Source organism: Echeneis naucrates, chromosome 11 (assembly GCF_900963305.1).
Source record: "Echeneis naucrates chromosome 11, fEcheNa1.1, whole genome shotgun sequence".
NCBI classification, from domain to species: domain Eukaryota; kingdom Metazoa; phylum Chordata; class Actinopteri; order Carangiformes; family Echeneidae; genus Echeneis; species Echeneis naucrates.
This window is the reverse complement of record NC_042521.1, coordinates 1,532,025-1,553,537: the sequence shown is the minus strand read 5'-3', so window position 1 is coordinate 1,553,537 and position 21,513 is coordinate 1,532,025. Positions and strand designations below refer to the sequence as shown.

General features: G+C 44.9%; 2 protein-coding genes across 4 annotated transcripts; both read left to right on the top strand.

Moving 5' to 3' along the window:
• Positions 1-4,428: 4,428 nt before the first annotated feature.
• Positions 4,429-10,257, top strand: LOC115050580 (glyceraldehyde-3-phosphate dehydrogenase-like). The gene is made up of 12 exons (XM_029513461.1): positions 4,429-4,490; positions 4,615-4,667; positions 7,501-7,600; positions 7,755-7,864; positions 7,949-8,039; positions 8,185-8,300; positions 8,579-8,660; positions 8,802-8,953; positions 9,186-9,264; positions 9,428-9,511; positions 9,773-9,870; positions 9,952-10,257. The coding sequence occupies exons 2-12, from the start codon at positions 4,645-4,647 to the stop codon at positions 10,019-10,021; spliced, it is 1,005 nt and encodes a 334-aa protein (XP_029369321.1). The 5' UTR covers positions 4,429-4,490; positions 4,615-4,644; the 3' UTR covers positions 10,022-10,257.
• A 555-nt stretch (positions 10,258-10,812) lies between these two features.
• iffo1a (intermediate filament family orphan 1a) lies at positions 10,813-21,007 on the top strand. 3 transcript variants are annotated; one of them, XM_029513824.1, is made up of 10 exons: positions 10,813-11,008; positions 11,182-12,275; positions 16,562-16,622; positions 17,127-17,222; positions 17,495-17,635; positions 17,719-17,903; positions 18,002-18,119; positions 18,590-18,682; positions 18,773-18,903; positions 19,027-21,007. In XM_029513824.1, exons 2-10 carry the CDS (start codon positions 11,299-11,301, stop codon positions 19,178-19,180), a joined length of 1,956 nt encoding a protein of 651 aa, XP_029369684.1. In that variant the 5' UTR covers positions 10,813-11,008; positions 11,182-11,298; the 3' UTR covers positions 19,181-21,007. The 3 variants fall into 3 exon arrangements, with proteins under 3 accessions (XP_029369684.1, XP_029369682.1, XP_029369683.1); XM_029513823.1 differs by having other exon boundaries at positions 10,814-11,008; positions 18,587-18,682; XM_029513822.1 differs by having other exon boundaries at positions 18,587-18,903.
• The last annotated feature ends 506 nt before the right edge of the window (positions 21,008-21,513 follow it).

Sequence of the window (21,513 nt, the reverse complement as noted above, 5' to 3'; positions counted from 1 at the left end):
TCTCTCTCTCTCTCCTCATCTTGCTCTCTGTCTCTCTCACTCACCCCCCCCTCTGTCTCTCTCGCTCTCTCTCTCTCTCTCTCTCCTCATCTTGCTCTCTGTCTCTCTCACTCACCCCCCCCCCCCCCCCTCTCTCTCTCTCTCTCTCTCTCTCTCTCTTTCTCGCTCACTCTCACTTTCTCTCTCTCTGCCTCTCTGCCCCCCCCGGCTCCTTAACCCTGTACAGATAATCAATGAATGAATGCCAACAGCAGATTAAGCCAGATGGAAAACGATATAAAAGAGGAAACATGAGAGCTAAAATAAAACATACCAAAGCATCTTTTTCTTGTTTCTCTCCAATACGATTGAATCTTCTCTGATTTGTAGCTGATAAAAATGAAAAAGAAAGGAAGTGGATGAAATGTGAGGCTGCTCAGTCAAACTTCAGTGTATCCTTCAGTGAGTCCTTCTTGTTGTTTCCACAGCAGACACACATTAAAAACAGAAACTGGACTGACGGTGGAGACAGCTTCTGACTGAGCAGACTTCCTGCTGTGAATGTTTTCTTCCTTTATGTTTCAGACCGTTTCCCTGCTGCTCAGCTCAACGCACTCTTCAAACATGGCCGATCTTCCTGTTGGTTTCGGCCGCCGTCTCCTGTGAACGCCTGCTGATCTACAGCTGCCCCTGTTTCACTTCTGGAAGTTTTATTCTGCTTGAGTAAAAAGTGAGCGAGTGCATGTAATGTGAAAGGCAGTGGAGCCAGTGTGGGTCTGCAGCTGCCCCCCCCACCACATCCATCTCTCCAACAATATGAATGTGAAGACACAGAGTGAGGAAGGAGCTTTGGACTCCATTAACTCCATCTCCATCTCAGATGGAGAGCTCAGAGCTGAACTCAGTAAATACCAAACGCACTCCGTCATCGTCACCGTCTTCACAGCCTTCACCTGACTCAGACTTTCTAACAGTTTTGAGAGGAAAAGATCCCCTCCAGCTGACAGAAATTTAACGGGACCGAGCAAAGTCCAATGTCATCCAGATTTTTTGTTGGTCTTTTGTCGCTTTAAAGATTTCAAGTTAAAGCTTCTCACTTTATCAACAAGCACCAATGAATCTCTCTGATCCACTCAAACTACAGATCCTCCTCTTCTTCCACAAGACGCCCATATGGTTTGTCTACTTCTTCAAATTCACACCAGAACCAAGTACCAGCCCGTCGCTCTGTGGCCATCTTGGTTTATCAAATCACACCCAAAGTTCATTCGGAATATTTTCACCTCATTGGATCTACAGTTTGAAAAACACATTTTATGATAAGATCAAATGTTTTCTGGAAGTGTTTTTATGAACTAGTCAGCAATCTTACAGGATTCAGTTATTTCTGTTTTGAAGTAAGAACTCTCTTCTGAATGTTGGAACAGAAACACTTAAAGATTCTGATCCAGATTGAGGAGAGAAGACGATGGTGAAAGTGAAGGAAGCTCATCGAGGAAGAAGTGGAGCTGTGTGAATTAGAAGTAGCTGCTGGCCTCTGACCTCTGTTAGCATTTCATAAAAGGTGCGTGGCTGATGAGTGTACAGCAGGAGTCCTGGAGGACAAGTTCAGTCATTTAGGAATCATTTACTTCCTCCTGAAAACGAGTGAAAGGCTTCAAAATAAAAGTCTTATTCAAGATTAGTTAGGTTTTCTTCAGCCAGAGTCACACAAAGGCTTCTTCTTACATTCATGAAACGCTGATCTATTGATTTAAGGTTGTCTTTGGGGGGCAGGAGGCCCGGGGGTGGTTTCATCTGCACAGAAAAAAGATGGAGAAAGAATTAAGAGAGGCAGAAACATTGGAGGTAAAAACACAACAACCCTGAATGTTTTTCCAAATAAAGCTGAGAGCACAGAGAAGTCTGAGTCATTCAGATGTCTGAGACATCAGGACGAAGAATTCAAGCAGAGAAAATTTATGGGGAATATGAGCTTCTGTAGGAAAAACAAAAAAATGAGGAAGAGGAGGAGAGGCTGATTAGCATTCATGCTGAGAGGAAGAAGCTGGAAAAGAGTGGGTGAGCTGAGAGACAAGTGATGTCTGTGGACATATTTATAGCCATGTGTGTAACTGTTTGTGTGTGTGAATGCATAATTGTGCAGCTGGTTGTGTGTTGTCGGCTGCTCCGGACAGAGGGACGAGGACGATTGTCTTCGTCCTCGTTGTTAATCTTGAATCCCAACGAGGTCTTAACCGTAACATTCAAAAACCGTCCTGGTCCTGGAGGTCCGGACTAACGCCGGCTCAGCAAAGCTGGTGAGGATGACCATTTTCAGAGGTGTGTGTTGGTGTGTAGATGCAGGTCAGGGTGAGGTGACTGACTTGGGGGTTCACTCAGACCTGGAAACAGGAAGTCCAGCAGCTGATCTGGATCCGGCGCTCTCAGTAAACACCAGAACCATTGATCCGACACTCCAGTCTGACCGGATCGATGCTCTTTGTTTTCTGCTCACAGCCTCGTCCTGCTGATTGGCTTCCTGCCGCTGTGAGGAGGCTTCTGAAAACAAAACAAACGACCCCTGAGAGTCAGCAGAGGGAAACTGAGGATACTCAGGAGGTTCAAAAAAGTTCAAGTTTCACATAAAACTTCCAGGTCATCACATTGATTTTATGAACCTTTGACATAAAAATGGCTTCAAAATCCAATCAGGTCTGTCCTGATACTGAATAAACTCAGCCTGACAGCTTTTGGATGTAATCACAGACAAAAGAAGACACGATGTCGTGCTGCCACAGCTCAGACGAACAAACTGGTCCTGTTCAGAAGTTCAGACTGACGTGGTCATCAGGTACAACAGGTGAGAAAAGGAAGCTCTGATGGGAAACAATAACAAATGTGACTTCATGTTTTTTTGAACAGACAGCTGAATGAATTATGGATGGAAAATCCCACAGTCCACCTCAGCTCAGCCAGCCAGCCGCTGCATCGTCTCTGCAGAGCGGCTCTTCCTGTCACAGAGGACGTACAAGGACGCCCGTCCCTCCGTCTGCCAGAAAACCTCTTAGAGAAGACGGATGGTTTGATCCTGGTGGGTTAAAATGGCGGCCTGCGAGGTCGCAGTCGAGTTTAATGAGTCAATCATAAACTCTTCTGTTTTCCAGTTCTGATCCAACAGCTGAAAGTGAGTTTGTCTGATGTTTATCTCCAAATATACAGCGGCAGGATTGAATCGTGGTGGAATCTGACTCCGCAGAGATCCGTCCTCTGCTCTTTCACTTTTCAAATCATAAAAACTGAAAATCTTTCTGAATTTTCCACTTACTACATTTTCTCTCACTTCAAACCACATCTGGTGGTTTTCATTCATTCTGTTTAATTTTCCTCAGTCAATAAAATTAAATTCTTGTTTTCAAACTTCACATCCACACAGTGAAAACTGATTCTATAGTCTTCAGTGCAGCCCAGTTGTGTAGTTTGGTCTCCTGGTGTCTCAGCACTTTGTTAATATTTTCACTAGATGGCGTCACATTTCAGTGGAAGTCCGAACTTCCTTCTTGTTTGTATCTGCACTGTTTCCATACTGATGTGTGGTTTTATATATTTTTTTAAATACGTTTAACTCCCAAAAGTAAGATTATTATTATTATTATTATTAAAATAGATTTGATCTTCATTAAAATGATCATTTATGTCTTTCTCCTTTTGGTTTATCAGCTCATGTCTCACTTGTGGATGCCCAGAACTCATGTGGAGTATTTAAAGTTAAAATCAGTTTAAATCTCCTGAAGCGGCTGATGGTTTCCTGTTTGTGACACCTGCTCAGACTGGAGTTTTCTTCATGACCACCTAAAGTCACTTCATGAATCAGCTTCAAGTGAAATTATTGAAGGTCGTCTGCGTAAACAGTTCTGGTCTTTGTCTCTCACTCTTTTTGTTGTGTTGCTGTTTTGGTTTGTGTCTTCTGCTGCTCAGCCTTTGACATATAGAGACTATATGAAGACAGCTCAGGCTCTGCTGTATTTATAGACTGACCTTTATGGCGGCCTGCAGCAGGAAAGTTCTGTATGTTTAGAGATTTGGACTCAACACATAACGCCAGAGGACTGAAGGAGCCTCCATGTTCCTCCATCCTGCTGTTGTTCAGGTAGCAGAGCAGACTGAGACACAGTGAATCATCATAATTGTTTTGTCTCATTTTTTTTGTTTCAGCAGCAAAACGTGGAGATGAATGTTTTCTGCTGCTTTGTTTGCTGTTATAGAAATAATGACAATGAATATTTCCTTCTTATAGTAAATCTGTTGGGATTAAATTAGGATTGAAAATTATTCCGTTAACATTATTCCGGACTACTTTTCCAGGCAACAATCAATGAATTGATGAATAGTGACATCACCTGAGATCGAGGGGGCGGAGTCAACCAGGGGGCGTGTCCAGTGGATAAATGCTGTGGACTCTGGAGTTCGTCCCCTCTGACACTTCCTCTGAGGACAGAGACAGAGAGGAGCCTTCATCAGCTGCTTCACAGGTAAACAGCTGTTCACTTCCTGTCTGCTCTGACCTATGACCTCTGAAACTATTTTTTAAGCATCTGACCAGCTTTCAGTTGTGTGTTTGTCGCTCAGTCTGCTCTTGTTGTGTTTCTCTTCCAGTGAGGACAAGACCTGATCAGATCAGACAGCATGGTGAAGATCGGAATCAACGGGTGAGTTGTTCTTAAGCTCCCTGTCAGTTCATTTAGAGCCGTCCTCTGATCAGACCCGTCAGACTGCAGCTCCATTAAACAAACAGTCTCATTGTCACTGATTTCATGAGCACAGTTGTGATTTCCTGTTTGAACTCACCTGAGTTCAGTTTAATTCTCCGTACTGAGAAGAAGAAACCTTTTAAATATCTGGTGTCTTAAAACTGATCGGTGTGAATCATCAGGTGCTCAGATTCAAATTAATTTGTCTGATTAAACTGCTCAATTATCCAGAAAAATGCATGTTTCTGTTTACAGACGTATGTTATTCTCAGATATCTCAGACCTTTACTGCTGGACTAACATTGGTTTTAATATGAGGATACTATTTGACTTGGCAGCGATGACGAGAGAAGATAGATGAGCTCTAAACAAACCTGCAGCCAGCAACCAAAAATCCTCCGGCTCTAGTTTCATGTCTAAATGTGACACCCTTTAATTTTATTCGCTCCACTCCTCTGGAACTTTTTATAGTCCAGCCTTTGTCTCCTGCCTGTCTCCTGGATGACCAAGAGTTCAAAGGTCATCCAACAGCATGATCTGAACTGCCAAGTTTCACTTCCAGACACAAAGGAAAAATAGTCAGATGAAGGAAAGGAGGACATCAGTCTATGTCTGCCTTTCTCTTGATCATCTGAACACCAACTTTTCTTCCAAACGTTCCGGCTCCAGATTCTCAGTTGTGAGCATTTTTTTTTTTTTTTTTCTGTAGGTGATTGTGGACTAAATAAAAGATTCAAAACAAAACAAAGTTGATCCACAGCTGCTGTAAAATAAAAAGCATGGCCGGGTGTCCCTCAGTAAGACGGGAGGTTAGACTGGTTATCTTATTCTGATACTCTCTGTTCAGTGTTTGTCCAGTAACAGGACTGAGGCCTGGACCTGTCTATTCTCTGGTTTATTTATAGCCCGGTGGTTGTTGTGGTGTCACGGTTGGCGTCCCCCCCCCACCACACACACACAGACTCACACACTCTGTCGGTATCTCTGCTCTGCCCAGCTGTCACATTCCTTCTCTTCTCCCTTCGACTATTTTTACCCCCCTAACCTTTCCGCTGAAGTTCGGACACCGCTCGGCCTGGAGGTGGCCGGAGAAGGATTTTCCTCCTCTGGGAAGGAGCTGTAGCTCCTCGGTCCTGGTCCTGGACCAAAACCAACACTAAGCCTCAGAAACAAAAGATGGGCTCCGCTCATTTTGGCCCTCTGGCTGCTTGGTGGCGTTCCAGAACCAACAGAGGAGAAGCGAGTGTCTTTCGGGTCCCCTCGGGTTGTGTAAGAGGACAGTTTCTGGTTCTGGATCTGATCAGATCTGTCCTCCCGCTGACTGAGCAGGTTTTGTCCTAAAGACGCAGCTGCTGCTCTTCAGAATGGAGCAGTCTGTTGGACTGCTGCAGGACTGGAACCTGAAGACTGCAGTTCTTCAACCTTCTGTTCCCTGCTGGACTCCAGAGAAAACTGTTCTCGAGCTGAAGCAGATGATCCACCACCGAAGGAAGCCTGAATGAGCTGGCTGCATCAGTCTGACCCTGATTAGAGTCTGTCTACTTTTAAAGGTGGACCTCCATTATAAATCAGGCCGTGGACTGTGGTGGTCTGCAGGTCTCTGGATTGTCTGCAGCTACATAAACGGTGCCATCACAGTAACACGGTGACGGTGTGAAGTTTCTTTGACAGAAGCTGTTAAAGTTTATTTGTTTCACACCTTCAACGTTCAACAATTCAAAATATTTCCCTCAAACTCCTGTAAAATCCATCTTCAGTTTTACTGTCAGTGCTTTTTATTTTTCTTGCTCTGATCATTAACAGCTGACATTATTCAGTTTGTTTGTTGTAAAATAGCTCAATCGGCATCCTTTCAAATACAAACTTCATTTCTAACAGAAAATGGGGAACTTGTTATTGAGCAAGGCATTAATGTCCTCACCCACCTGTTTGGTTTCAGACCTTCATATCAGATGCCATCAACTCTGATGTATGAACAAACTACACAAACAACCTTTTCTCTAGCTGAGCTGCCTTTATTCATTCATTTTTAGTTGAAATGAAGAAACAATAAACTTGAGTTCTTTAACAAACTCTGACCTTTTTAATTTTGTAGCTCACCGTGTCCTCATCTGCTCCTTCCTTTGCTTGGTGGTTTGATCATTTCAGCTGTTAACATGTGAAAACAGAAATCAGTTCCGCTCCTGAACGATCTCTCCAGTTTTGGGCCCCTTGTCCTTTGACTTCCTGTATTGTTGGCCATATTAGGCCCAAACAGGCTTTGAGCTGCTGGTGCCAACTACTGTTATCTTCAGTCAAGGTTTTCAGGCCTTGTATGGCCGTCCGTCCTCTGCAGGGACTGTCGGGGAATGAGTTTTGTTGACACCTGCTGGTCGGGGGGGGGGCTGCAGGGGGAGGTGCAGCTCTGTGAATGCTTTGATAGCTGAAGAAACTAACTAACTAATTTGATTCAGGTGAAACACGATCCTGAACTGGGAGCCAGAAGGGTCCAGGTCACTTTAGACACAGTCTGGACAGAAATAACAGAAATAAAACAGCAGAGCTGGGCGCCTCAGGAGCTTTTATTGGATATAATTTCTTCACAGCTTTTATCGTTTGTAGTCTGAAGATTTGAATTGTTATGCCAGTATCAAAGTATCTAAAATGCTGAATATGAACTCATTAACCTAAATTAAACTATCTCTCTTTCATCTGGTTTTCCTCTGAATTTTCCAAACTCTCGGCAGAATCAGGTGTTTGTACACGAACTCAGGCTCTAATCTGTCCTGGTGTTCCTCATTCTGTGTTTCAGATTTGGACGTATTGGCCGTCTGGTGACCCGTGCTGCCGTCTCAGGTGGTAAGGTCGAGGTGGTGGCCATCAATGACCCCTTCATCGACCTGGACTACATGGTGAGAGCGACTGGAAGTCGTTAGATTTAGTTCTCAAAGTTCTGGATGAAATGATGTTAACGGTCTGTGTTGAGGTTAAGAATGACTCTGTAAGATGAGAGCTGAGTGTAAATCAGACGCAGCTGCACTTTTTAATGCTCTTCTCATGCTGCAGGTCTACATGTTCAAGTATGACTCCACTCACGGTTTGTGGAAGCACGGCGAGGTGAAGGCTGAGGGCGGCAAGCTGGTCATCGGCAGCACGCACATCACGGTCTTCCACGAGTACGCACTGGTCAAACCTTCACCGTGTCTGCGTTTTTGTTATTTTGTTTGTGTCGCTGACCTGTTGTTTGTCGCTGCACACAGGAGGGACCCCGCTAACATCAAATGGAGCGATGCTGGCGTGGACTACGTTGTGGAGTCCACCGGTGTGTTCACCACCATCGAGAAGGCCTCTGTAAGTACTTTTGGTGATTAAGGTTTTGACTGATGTGGAGTAAAGTACTCTTCTAAAAGCAGCTCAATGTCTGTAGCACAGTTGGTTTTTGTCTCGATCTGATGATGTCATCACCTGACCTCCACCCTGTCGTGTCCCCCTGCAGGCTCACCTGAAGGGCGGAGCCAAGAGGGTGGTGATCTCCGCTCCCAGTGCTGACGCTCCCATGTTTGTGATGGGCGTCAACCACGAGAAGTATGACAACTCCATGAAGGTCGTCAGGTGAGTCTCTGCTGATGAAACTGGATCTGTAGGAATCTTTGGGCAGAACAAATATTTAAGATCCATTTGTGAGATGAAAGTCTTAAAATGGTCCAGTTATAAATCTTTGATCTTTAGTCGTAGTTGTTAAAATAATCTTCAGATTGGACAGATGTTCTTCCTCCACTTCTTTGTCTGCTGAGGACAGATGTGAAAGTCTGGATTCTGTCAAATGTGCCAGAAAAAATAAATGTTGATCCAGAATCTATTAAACTCTATTCATGCTCTTGTTTCCATAGCAACGCCTCCTGCACAACCAACTGCCTGGCTCCCCTCGCCAAGGTCATCAACGATAACTTTGGCATCGTTGAGGGCCTCATGGTAAAAAAAAAAGCAAAACAAAAAACTCTTTGACTGTTTGAGTCTCGACTCGACTAAATAAACGTAGCAATTATTTGGTAAGATTTGAAATCTGGTGCACCAAACGTGTTGAACATCTTCATGTTGGATCGTCCTGTCCAGAGCACAGTCCACGCCATCACCGCCACACAGAAAACTGTCGATGGCCCCTCCGGTAAGCTGTGGAGGGACGGACGTGGTGCCTCCCAGAACATCATTCCCGCCTCCACCGGAGCTGCCAAGGCTGTGGGCAAGGTCGTCCCCGAGCTGAACGGGTACGTAGTTACTTCGTTTGGTTGACCGAGCAGTTTCTAGACAGGTGACAGAACCGGTGAGTCTGTAATTAGACACACTCTGAGTGTGGTGTTGTAGCAACAAAGCCTGACCTTTGACCTCCCCATGCTGGAGGTAATGAACAATTCAATGACAAGTTTGTCGGGGGCCGTTAGAGTGAATCAAATGTTTTGAATTCTGCTCTGGATCTGACTCTGATTCTTACTGCGACAGCAAACTGACCGGTATGGCGTTCCGTGTCCCGACCCCCAACGTGTCTGTTGTTGACCTGACCGTCCGTCTGGAGAAGCCCGTAAGTGTCACTAAATAAATTTTGCTATACTTTGTTAACGTGGCACAAATTAATTTTATCTGAAACCCTGAAAAACTGAAATCAAACTGGATTTGTTCTGAAAATCATTCTTCCCTCTTCGGCTTCTGGTCTAATTCAGTCCATTAAATGTCTCCTCATTCAGGCCAAGTACGAGGACATCAAGAAGGTTGTGAAGGCCGCTGCTGAGGGACCCATGAAGGGAATTCTGGGATACACAGAGGACCAGGTACACAATATACACAAGATGTCGATGTTGGGTCTTCTTCAGTGTGAACTGACAGTTGATGTTGTACAGACGTCACTAGATGGCAGCAGGTCTCCAAATAACTTGGCAGTTTGATTTATTTACTGAAGCATGAGCTGATTTAAAGTATTAAGCACCAAACAAGGCAGGAATTAACATTCTTCTCACAACATTGCCATATTTTACAGTTTTGTGCAGAAATTCAGCTTGTTTAAACATTTGTGTCCATCTCGTTCTGCTCAGGTTGTGTCCACAGACTTCAATGGCGACCCCCACTCCTCCATCTTTGACGCCGGCGCTGGCATCGCTCTCAATGACAATTTTGTTAAGCTGGTTTCATGGTGAGTAAAACGTGACGTCATGTGGCTCTCACTGATATCCGATTCTCTCCTGTAATGTGCCTAAATCTCTGCTCTGTGCAGGTACGACAACGAGTTCGGCTACAGCAACCGTGTGTGCGACCTGGTCCAGCACATGTTCACCAAGGAGTAAAAGTGTCCCGTCCTGACTTGTCCTTTCCATGCCATGAGTCCGTCTTTCTTCCCATAACTGGACGCCAAACGCCTGCCTTCCTTTTTGTACCATTAAAGTCCTGCACAGCTGACTCTCCACTAAACTGAATTAAACTGAATGGCCTTGTTGCACTAAACATGAACAGTGACTCCTTTTCCACTCAGTGTGATTCAGTTTCTGTATTTATAATATAAACAGAGGAAGGACCACAGTGACTGCAGACTTCCTGTTTTTAATGGTTTTAATTCTGCTGCCTTCAAATATCAGAGAAATAAATGTTCTGTCTGCTCCACTCAGGTCCGTCCAGATGACAGATTAATGTGCCAGTCTGAGCACGGCAGCAGCATGTCACATTGATTAGACATGTTTGTGTAAAAATAAAAATAAAAATCATAATTTAAGACTGAAGATTTTACCGGAGAAGGCCGGAGGAGGAGGCCGGTGGAGGAGGCCGGTCCTCGGACAACAGGAGTGGGAGGACGGCGTCGTCGGCCAGGAATGAACAGGTGTGTCGGTGTGAAGGGAAGAATAAAAACAACGACAATAATAATAATAATAATTATTATTATTATTATTATTATTAGAAAGGGTTATCGGGTCCGCAGCTACACCTAGCTTAGTTGCTATTTAAATTGGGCTCGTCATCTTTAGCCAAGCGGCTAACTGACTGATTAACCGACCAAATAACTTTTTTTAATTACTTTTTAACGTTTTGGTTGAATGTCCGTTGAGCTAAATGGATGATAACATGAGCCAAACGGCGGACTACAGTAAGCTAACAGTTAGCCAGCGGCGGCTAGCGGCGCGTCCGCCATCTTGGGTGATTCGGCTGCGCCTCGGCTGCGGTCATTACGGTAGCGGGGCTCCTCTGTCACAGGCAGTACGGCAGCCCACCGCCGCAGTGTCGGTTCCGACAGCTCGTTATCTGCAGAGAAACTCGGATTCCTCGTCCTGCTCCTCCGGCAGGTAAGGTCTGTTTTATCCTCCGAGGTTCAGAGTGAGCAGGTTTGTGCTGTCATCAGTCGGTCATCTGGTTTTGCTGCAGGTTCACAGAGTCGATGCATTTATGTGTTTATTGCTGAAAAATGGGAAAAAATAAAGCGTCGTTTTAACTGCATCCTCCGACTGTCGGCCCACAGCTGCTCTGCGTAAAGGTGAAACCAGGAGGAGGCTGCTGGGCCTGATTCCGGTTCGGGACTCTCATTGGATCTCCTGCAGAATTACCTCACGAGCTGATCTGGAAGAAGTCTGGGTTCATGCCGGATTTCGAGCACTTCAGGTTTTCCTACTCGAGCATGAATCCGGTCCTGGGGGAGAGCGGCTTCCTGGCACCGCAGCAGCAGCACCACCAGATGACTGGCCAGACCGAGTCCGCCGTCCCGGAGCCCGGGTACTTCTTCGGGGACCACGCCGGGTTCGGGCCCGACGGGTTTTCCGGTTTGGACCTGGGCGCCCTGCCTCCATCGGGCCTGGCCTATCTGCACCTGAGCAGCCCGCTGCACCGCGTCCCCCCGGCGGCCACAGCGCTGCGCAACGACCTGGGATCGAACATCAGCGTGCTGAAGACTCTCAACCTGCGCTTCCGCTGCTTCCTGGCCAAAGTGCACGAACTGGAGCGCAGGAACAAGGTTCTGGAGAAGCAGCTGCAGCAGGCCCTGGAGGGCCACAGCGGGGGGGACCAGAGGCCGCTCACCAAGGAGATGGGGGTCCAGACCGGATTTATCGGGCCCATCCCAGCCAGACCGGGCTTCATCCCGCTCCACAACACCAACAATCCAGCCTACCTGCCTGGGGGGCTCCTCTCTCCGACCCTGAACCCCCCTCCGCTGTTTGACAACAAATACCTGCCCGGGAACAACCTCAACCCGATCATGGTCTCCACGGATTCCAACTCGAACTTCACCACGTCCGTGTTCTCCGTCAGTCCTGCTCTGAGTCCCAGCGACCCGTCCAGACCCCTGACCAACATCAACGAGAGATACGTCACGGAAACGGGAACCAACAGCAACCACACCATTCCCCCTCCGCCCAGGTTCCTCCCCGGGACCATCTGGTCCTTCAACCACACCCGCCGGTTCGGCACCGGGAGGGAGTCGTGCGTCACGGGCCCCGGGGTCTCCTGGACTCACCCGGATGGGGTCGGGGTCCAGATTGACACCATCACACCGGAAATCCGGGCCCTCTACAACGTGCTGGCCAAAGTGAAGAGAGAGAGAGACGAGTACAAGAGAAGGTAAGAACTGATTCAGGTTCTAAGTTCTCCTGAGTGGAGTCCAGTTCTGGTGGGTTAGACGGTTTTTGTCTATACTCATCAGACTCAGGTGTGTTCGCGGCAGCCTCTCTGATGTGTGATGAAGCTGAAGACTTTTTTCCAGTAACAGCACTTTATTAGGAACACCATACCAATACGTTGGAAACATTCCTCTGAGCCTCTGCTGATCCACCAGGTGGGTCCAGGTCTGCAGACCGGTTAACCAGTTTGAGACCACTTTAGGTTTTAACAGGAGCTTCGGCCTGCAGGAAGTAGCTGCCATCATAAAGCTCACAGAGATGATGCTCAGGCAGGCTGCGATCTTCAGACCACATCCAGACGGTTCAAAGTGAACGCTGACTGAGTTGCAGTGCTGCCACATGATTGGTTGATTGCACAGGTGTGTGCTTGTATGTCAAGAGGAAAATGTAACCATTGTCAGATACAAACCAATTAGTCTGAGCTCTTAATCATTTAGAAAACTCTGCACAAACAGAAGATATTTCGTTTTTAAATGGTAATTTAAAGCAGAAAAAGGTGAAATGAACATGATTCAGTACTGAACCGATAAGTGATGCTTTGGGAGTATTCAGTCCACGATGACTCCACCAGATACAGTCAGCACCAGAGCAAATTCGAAAATATTACATCAAACAGGAAGAGACGAGGCTGTAAAAGATAAAAGCAGCGTGCAGGATGAGCTCAGCTCCTTCTGGTATTAAACCAGACAGAGTGAACCATCAGTCAGGGAGCGTCCACGTCAGTGCTGCTGATTCCTTCTAATGTTCAGTAATCGACCCCTCTGAGCAGCTGAAACCTGATACTGAGCAGGACCAGCTGACGTGGTGATTATAATCTGTCACCCAATCAGGACGTCTCTGATGTCTCCGTCCTTGGTTGTGTGGGGTCGCCGAGTCCCCGGTTGTAAATCAAACTGTTTCATACAAACGACTTCAAAATAAATCGGACATCCTGATAACCCCAAATAAAAATGAGGTCAGGGATGAGACAAGATGATGACCGGGTCCAAAGTAATGCAACACATCGTCTCTACAGATCTATCACCCACTACAAGAACATTTTCCTACCTCCAACACAAGCAATCCATTAATCTGATCAGATGTCCAGATGTCATTGAATGCACCGCTGGTCTCAGGCGTGACCACATTTTGGTTTTCGTACTTTTCGACCAAATATGTCATAAAATTAATTTATTGTAGGCCTCTGAAACGTTCTCAGTATGTTGTTTCAACTGTAAACAGGATGTATTGATATAGTGACGTCTGATGGGACTGATGTTTTATCCATATTTATGATTTAGACTAAATTATTCTTTTATTTATTCTAAAATATTGAAACCGTGAACTTCAACGAATATGTGACAGGAAATTTAAACATTTCGCTGTTTCCACACATTAAAACAACATGTTTAAATTAAACTGTGCTGGTGTTAAAACTAATGAAACAAAATAAAAGTTTTAATAAGCACTCAAATCTTTCATGTCTTTAACAGGACATTTGAAGACGTCACATTCTTCTGCTCATTTTCATCAATATCACAAATTTTTGAAACTTTATAGAAGAAACAAATTTGTCAAGAAAATGGTGGAAGGTTGCTGAGGAAACAAACGTATTAAACGTGAAGGCACACACTGATTTCTGCAGAGGAGGCTGCTCGGAGTGTTTTCCTGACACGTTAAAACGCAGCTGCTGCTCGATGCTAAAAAGCTCTGAGCTCAACACTTTGTGCCGCCGCAGCAGAGTCACATCGAGCTCAGTTCACAAACCGACTCAGAGCTCGGAGTCGTTATGGACCTGAGCTCAGCTGAAATGCTTTTCAACAGAGGCGTCCACATTGTGAATATTTTAGATGGATATTAAAACACGTGATATGATTTCATTTTAATTTTTTTAAATCATATTTTTATTGTTTTATTTATTATTTATTTTAGATAGCACAGACATTTCCAAATTACAAAACAGAAATGGATCGTGCTGGCTTCAGACTGATCTGTTTCTTTGGTCCGTGTTCGATTATCTGCAAAGTTTTTGCCCATCTATTAAATTTATACACAATTTAATTTCCCACCATGAGCGTCTACAAAAACTTTCTCTAAATGATTTTATCTGTTTGTTCTTAAATAAAAAAATGGTGTGCAGCACAACAGAAACTAAATACTGAGAGCGTTCCCTCGGCGTCTGCTGTGTCAGCTGGGGCCTCGTGTCCATGTTGATGAATTCCCTTCCTGAGACAGCCGACGTGTTTCCAGGAAGGTGAGAGGAGCGTTTTGGCTTTGCTGTGGCAGCCGGTGTTGCTCTGCTGGGGGGAGGAACCGTCTGGGGAGAGCTTCATCATGAGCTGTTGTTTTTCTGCCCCCCCCCCCCCTCGTCTTCCTCCTTTGCCTTCTTCTTGTCTCCGTCTCCTTCCTCCTTCTGTCCCTCCTCCTCCCTTCTGGGTTTTGTCCTGCTGCCTGCAATGCAGCACCGGCCTGTGACCGCCGGCAGTGATGTCACCCGGTCTGCCATCTTTGCCTCTCTCTCCTCTCCATGTCATCTTTACCTCTCTCTCCCCATGTGTGTTGTTTTGGTCCTTATTTCTATTTAAACATCTCTGCCCCCCACCGTCCCATGTGACGCTCTGCAGCGTCAGCCCGGCGCTGACGTCATCATCTTCATCCTCAAACCACACAGCTGCAGTAACTCCTGGTTTTCATTGAAGCTTAGTTTGGCCAAACGTATGAAGTCCGGCCTGCTGTCGGCTTCCAAGGTCGTCCCAAAGATGGTGGATGGGAACCTGATGATCAGCTGAAGACCAAAGATGTCCACATAGTTATGGCCACACACACGGAACGTCTCATGTTTTCGCTCCAACAGCAAAATATGACCTCAGCCATCACCTCCTGTATTAGACATCAAAGTTAGCATGATTAGCTTCCTGACAGTAAAAGGCTGAAATGTATAAATATAACACAGTCCAGTCACTTACTGACATTAAAACATTTCACTTAATTTTCAGTTTTTCCTCCTTCTCCTGTTACACAGTCAGACACTTCCGTTGTGCCTTTTTTATTTGCGTTCTGGTGAGCCCTCTCAGCCACCGTGGTCTCGTACAGCTGATGCATCGAATTGAACACACGATGAGCAGCGTTTTCATATTTTTAACTGTTTCCTGTTTACTATAAACTGTAAGATAATCCAAAAACATCAGAGTGCTGCCGAGCTTTTAATCAATCAGCACATAAAATGTCCCAAAATGTTTATTTAACCAACCGCCAACCTTCTGAGATTAAACAGCTGAAACATTCGAGTTCAGATAAAAGGTAAATAGATAAATTATCGCACCATCCCTGTTTGCTGACATCACGTGGAGCGTCAACACCCCCCCCCCCCCCACCACCTGAATAAGCGTTAACATTGTTGTCAGCTGTGTCGTCATCACATCTTCAGCTGCTGGAATGCAACGACAGCCAGCAGCTTCACTGCAGAGCCTCGTGTTGAGACTGACAAAGCGATCAGCACCACAAGGACAGAAGTCCTCACAGTGACACCCCCTTCTGGCTCTCTGGATACGATGTCTTAGTGTGTCTCGCTCTCGTTCTGTGGCTCTGCTCACGCTGCAGCTGGAATTGGCCCATTCGTTGTTCCTAATTATGACACAGCTGCTGTCGGAGTCACGTTTCATCCGATCCTGGAAATCGACACAGATCATTTGAGCTGAGCTCATCTGACAGAGACATGATGTCATAATATTCTGAATTCTGTTGACTGATTCCTGTTTTGGTTAAAAAAATAAGTAAAAACATCAGTCAGCTGTAAAAACAGGATGTAAATCATTCTTGTGGGGCATTTGAAGACGTGAGTTCAGATTTGTGTTGAAGGTAAAGTTGCAGCCTTTCTACTCTCGTTGTGTTTGTCTTCCGTAGAGACTGGCTGGCTGATGCTTCGTCCTCTTTGTGCTGCTCTCGCTCAACATGCACGCAGTGTAGGCCGTCAGGTGGTGACGTGGGTTGGGTCTGAGATCAGAGGAGGAAGAGTTTCAGCCTAATGACATCGGTGAAGGATTCAAAGTCAAATAATATGTCAATGTTGAGTTAAATGAAAATGAACATTTGTAAGGTGAGGGGAGTCAGTGGGGGCCCCAGGAGGACATCTGTGATTGGATCGGGTGTATGAAAGACAAATCTTTGAATGTAAAACAATTCTGTGTAGTTCTGCTCCCAGTGTGATTCCATATTTCAGAAATACAGGTCCTTTTTGTGTGTTTGCAGGTGGGAGGAGGAATGTACAGCAAGAATGGACCTGCAGGAGAAGGTGGCAGAGCTGGAGGAGGTGAGGAACACACACAGACACACAAATGTCATCAGTTTTTTCCAACAACATCCACTTCCTCATCCTCCTTTCTGTCAAAAAATAACTTAACATCCCTCTGCCACGAAGAGTTTGGGGAGTATGGTCCTCATTTTAAAAATGGCATCTGAAGGGAAAACAGCTTTCATGAGACGGACTTTTATTGATCGCTGCAGAGGAAATGCAAATTGACTCAGCAGCACAAGGAGAAGGTGTGATGAGTAACAAAAATAAGAATCTGAAATAAATATGGTTAATAGGAAATACAATAAACAGTAAAGACCCACATACAATAAATTCAGCCTGTAATATAAAGTAATTTCTATTTTTTTTTTTTTATATATATAAACTCTCCTCTGACTTCACCTCAGCTGGACTCCCCATCAGTCTGTTCTGCTGCACTTTATTTTTTAATTCACTTTAAAGTCTGAAGATAATTAACGAAGTCAGCAGTAGCTTTTTAGTGAGTGTGTGTTTGTGTTGCAGGACCTGCAGGAGAGTGAGGTCTGTCAGGATGAGTTGGCTCTTCGGGTGAAGCAGCTGAAGGCCGAGCTCGTTCTCTTCAAAGGCCTCGTCAGTAACGTGAGTCCGAGAAGATTTAAGATTTATCCGTTTACTTTCTATGAAACACACGTTTCCTGTTTTTACCACAAAGAAGGGCTCAGCATCTCAAAAAGGCTGAGGCTCAGGTCAGGAGTGGTCCGAAACAGAGAGACAAACAAACATCCAGACATTTTCTGAAATAAACGTAAAATGAAGAGAAATGAAATATTCAGGGGTCCAAAAAACTGAGAACCCTCCTGCTGAGAGGTGGCTGTGTTCATTATTGTAACAATCTTCTGTCTCTCCACCAGAATCTGTCGGACCTGGACAGTAAGATCCAGGAGAAGGCCATGAAGGTGGACATGGACATCTGCCGCCGCATCGACATCACTGCCCGCCTCTGTGACGTGGCCCAGCAGAGGAACTGCGAGGACATGAGTCACATCTTCCAGGTTCGTCCGTGACGGCGAATGAATGGCAACAACTCCTTCGCTGTATCGGTGAACCTTTTCCTAAACCCCTCCCACTCCGGCAGGTGGCCACGCCCCCGTCCACCCTGAACCGCCGGGCCAGGAAGCAGAGCGGCCAGTCGGCGAAGGGCGGCGATGGAGACGATCTGAGCATGTCTGAGAGCGAAGGAGGCGGGGCCAAAGATGAGGAGTCGTGCAGCTCAACGGCCAATCAGATCAATGAGCAGATGCAGAAGATGCTGAATCAGCTGTCAGTGATTCTGAGCCAGAAACACAGAAACACTGAGACCGTCATTCGATATCTAATGTGTGTGTGTGTGTGTGTGTGTGTGTGTGTGTGTGTTCCAGAAGGGAGTGTGAGTTCGAGGACGACTGTGACAGTCTGGCCTGGGAGGAAACTGAAGAGACTCTGCTGCTGTGGGAAGATTTTTCTGGATACACACTCGGAGTGGAAACACAAGGAGAGGTAGACACACACACACACACACACACACACACACACACTCAGGCTACATTTGGCTACTTGCTTCACAAACTACTAACTATTTTCATTATCAAGTCGTCAGTTGTGTCATTAATCCATTCATTAAAAAAATTATCTGTATAAAACATTTCATCCACAAGACAATTCAAAGCATTTTCACAGTAATATTTTATGAAACACAACAAAGGAAATGGATTTCTTATTCCTCCTTATTGGATCGGATAAAATTAAAAGTAAAATGAACTCTGAGTGGTCCGTCATGTCTTCAGAATCTCACCTGTCTGATACAGACTCTGAAGCCAGCAGAAGTCACGTTCCTCCTTTCTGACCTGTTTTAATAAGAGCTGGCTGCAGCAGGTTGTTGTTGTTGTTTGTTGTGAGTGCTGACGCACACATCGGGAGCTGATCCTGTAACCCGTCTTCTCGTCCGTCCTCGTGTCCGGCTGCAGCAGCAGGACGAATCCATCGAGAAGGTGATCAACGACACAGAGTCTCTGTTCAAGTCCAGAGAGAAGGAGTACCAGGACACCATCGACCAGATCGAGGTCGCACACCCGCCCACCCCCTTAATGGATCTGTTGGATTTAAAGCCAGTTGTGTTGATGTGTTTGTGTTTGCCGTTTGTTTGTCGTCAGCTGGAACTGGCCACCGCGAAGAGCGACATGAACCGTCACCTGCATGAGTACATGGAGATGTGCTCCATGAAGAGAGGGCTGGACGTCCAGATGGAGACCTGCAGGAGGCTGATCACACAGAGCAAAGACAGGTACACAGAATAACACAGACTGAACACTCCACAAATATTCTTCTGGAGGGAAGGCTCCTTTGTTAACGAGTGAATATACAAAAAAAACTCTGGCCATCACCTGTTTGTCCCCCCCGCTGACAGGAAGTCGGCCTCCCTCATCACGCTGACGGCCGACGACACTGACAGCGAGAAGGAGGACAGGAAGAAGCCGGCTCTGACCGCCGACGCTGACACTGGAGACTCCTGCTGGGACGCCAACGCCGCCATCCCTCCGCTGGCCTGGAGGAAGCCCTAACACACACACACTGTTGGTACTAACACACACTGAGTCTTCATCTGGTGTCGTCGTGTGTTTGGTCCAAACCTACATGGGGGGCTGTCTTCCTGCTCTGGCGGCCTTTGGACCCCTCCATTCTTTAAAAAAAAAAAAGCCCGTGTTCGTGTGGACGCGTCATTTAAACGTGTTTGGAAAAAGAAGCTTGTTTATCAGACAGCGATCAAAACATGGAGGAAGGAAACTCGCATTAATGTCATCAGCTTTTAAAAAGGGAGAAATTCTTCAGTTTTCCTGCTCATTTAAAAACAAACTTTAGTCTGCACTGATGTTGCCTTTCAGCTGTGAGCTCAAAAACAGTTTGCACATAATTACCTGTTTATGATAAGAGCTGTAGTTTTTATTATTTATTTGTTTTGAGTCGAAGCTCTCCTCATTCTGAGCTGCAGGAGGAAAAACTAAAACATGAAAATGAATCCAAAATGAATCAAAGTCCAACTTGCCTTAAATAAATATGCAATTCTGGAGGAAAATGATCTCCAGCATTAAAGTTACATATCACCAAGTAAAGTATTTTAAACATTTCCAACAATCAGTCGAATTCTGATATTAGAGACTTTAAACAGTAATTTTACCTCAAGTGAAATAAAAGCACTTAGTAATTGATTTTCTTGCTGTCATCCGATGAATAAAAATAAATATGAAGTGGTTTGGTTTCTCTCAGACGGACTGTGGGAATGTTTTCAAAGCCCAGACGTATTTATATTAAAGAGATCCGAGATTTTTCTTTTTTGTCTGAACCCGACAACAGGAGGAAGTAGAGATGAACTCCTGCTCTTTATTGTGGCCATCCGTCGTCGGCACGTAATCTGCAGCGCTGACTAACAGGAGCAGGCTCGGGTTCGAACCCGGAACCTTCGTGCTGTGCGGCCCGAGTTTGTTTCAGTAGTTTAGATTTCATTCAGTGAAGATTTTTTCTTTACCAGAAGTAAAAACCTATTTTAAGTAGAGATGTACAGTTTGTACAGACTGGACTGTAAATGAATGTAAATATTCCCGATGGTGGAAATTTAACTGCTGCTCATTTTATTTCTGATGTTTTAGTTTTAGCTGCTGATTGAATTTAGTGAACTGACGCTCGTGTCGTTTGGACTAAAAATTAATTTCACATCATTTCCATTTTGCGAACTTGTACATATTATAAACACTGAAGACGAAAAAAAAAAAGCATATATTTTAAGCATATTTGTGCTGTTTTTTTGCGTCTTTGTCGACATGCACAGTGAATGTTTTCCAGTTTCCATCATCATCATCACTTTAAATGAATGTCTGCTTATCCAGTAACTTCCACAGATCCATTAAAGGTTCGTTTTTAGCTCTGGACTTTTCTTCTTCTCTTCTGAAACTTCATCCTCCACCATCTCTGGTGTTTGATTTTTTTCACAGAGAGAGAAAAGTGGCGGACTGAAATTCGAAACGTCGCGTTTGTTCTTTAATGTCAACAAGAATCAAAGCAACTGCAAGTGAACAAGAAACTTTTAAGCAACAAAGAAACAAACAAACTGTACAGACGCTGCTTTAGATGAACTGTAAAGTGAAATATTATCTGAATGTAAATATCAAAACTAAAGCGATGATGTGACTTAACAATTTAAAGACCTCATGAGGAGAGAAAAAACCGGAGAAACTGAAAAAGTCCTCAAAACGACCAAACATGAATCACATTCAACAAACAAACAAAGTGTGTGTCTGCTTGTTTCCTCCGGTCCTCACTCTTTCATTTGAGGTCTTTAACTTGTCTCTCCGTCACGATCAGTTTTGCCGAAGCTGAATAAAATAGATTGGATGTTCAAATAGTCTGTTGTGTGTTTTTGTTGTTGTTCACACATGAAGTTCCCACCAGACGACAACCTTACAGGCGCATTTAAAGAAAAAGATGATGTTTTAATGAAATTATTACGTTTTCTATGATATTCAGATTATGTTTTAGAAATCTGTTGTCGGTAACAAACATTTTACTGCCGTGCTTCATAAAACTCGGCTGCTTTTTCAGGGCTCGTGTGCTGCTCAGCTGAATTTTGCTGCTTTCATTCGTCTGGTTTGTTTCTCCGGCTCCTTTAAGTTATGTTTTTTTTATTTTATACATTAAAACCTCTGAAGTCGTATAAAATATAACATTAAACATCAGATTATGTTTTATAAATATTAACTATATCAAATAATTCAAATTAGCGCCACAACATGAATCTGTAATGACAGTGAACTGGACTGTCAGTGACCAGTTTATTAGGTACGCTTTGATAAAACTGATGTCTAATTATTAATCTTCTATCCATGATAGAAAACTCCACTGA

Coding starts and splice junctions, on each gene's coding strand:
- iffo1a (XM_029513822.1), top strand. CDS start 11,299: ATGCCGGATTTCGAGCACTTCAGGTTTTCCTACTCGAGCATGAATCCG. Junction 12,276..16,561: donor AGAGACGAGTACAAGAGAAG/GTAAGAACTGAT, acceptor GTGTGTTTGCAG/GTGGGAGGAGGAATGTACAG. Junction 17,223..17,494: donor TCAAAGGCCTCGTCAGTAAC/GTGAGTCCGAGA, acceptor TCTCTCCACCAG/AATCTGTCGGACCTGGACAG.
- LOC115050580 (XM_029513461.1), top strand. CDS start 4,645: ATGGTGAAGATCGGAATCAACGG. Junction 7,601..7,754: donor TCATCGACCTGGACTACATG/GTGAGAGCGACT, acceptor CTCATGCTGCAG/GTCTACATGTTCAAGTATGA. Junction 7,865..7,948: donor CACATCACGGTCTTCCACGA/GTACGCACTGGT, acceptor CGCTGCACACAG/GAGGGACCCCGCTAACATCA.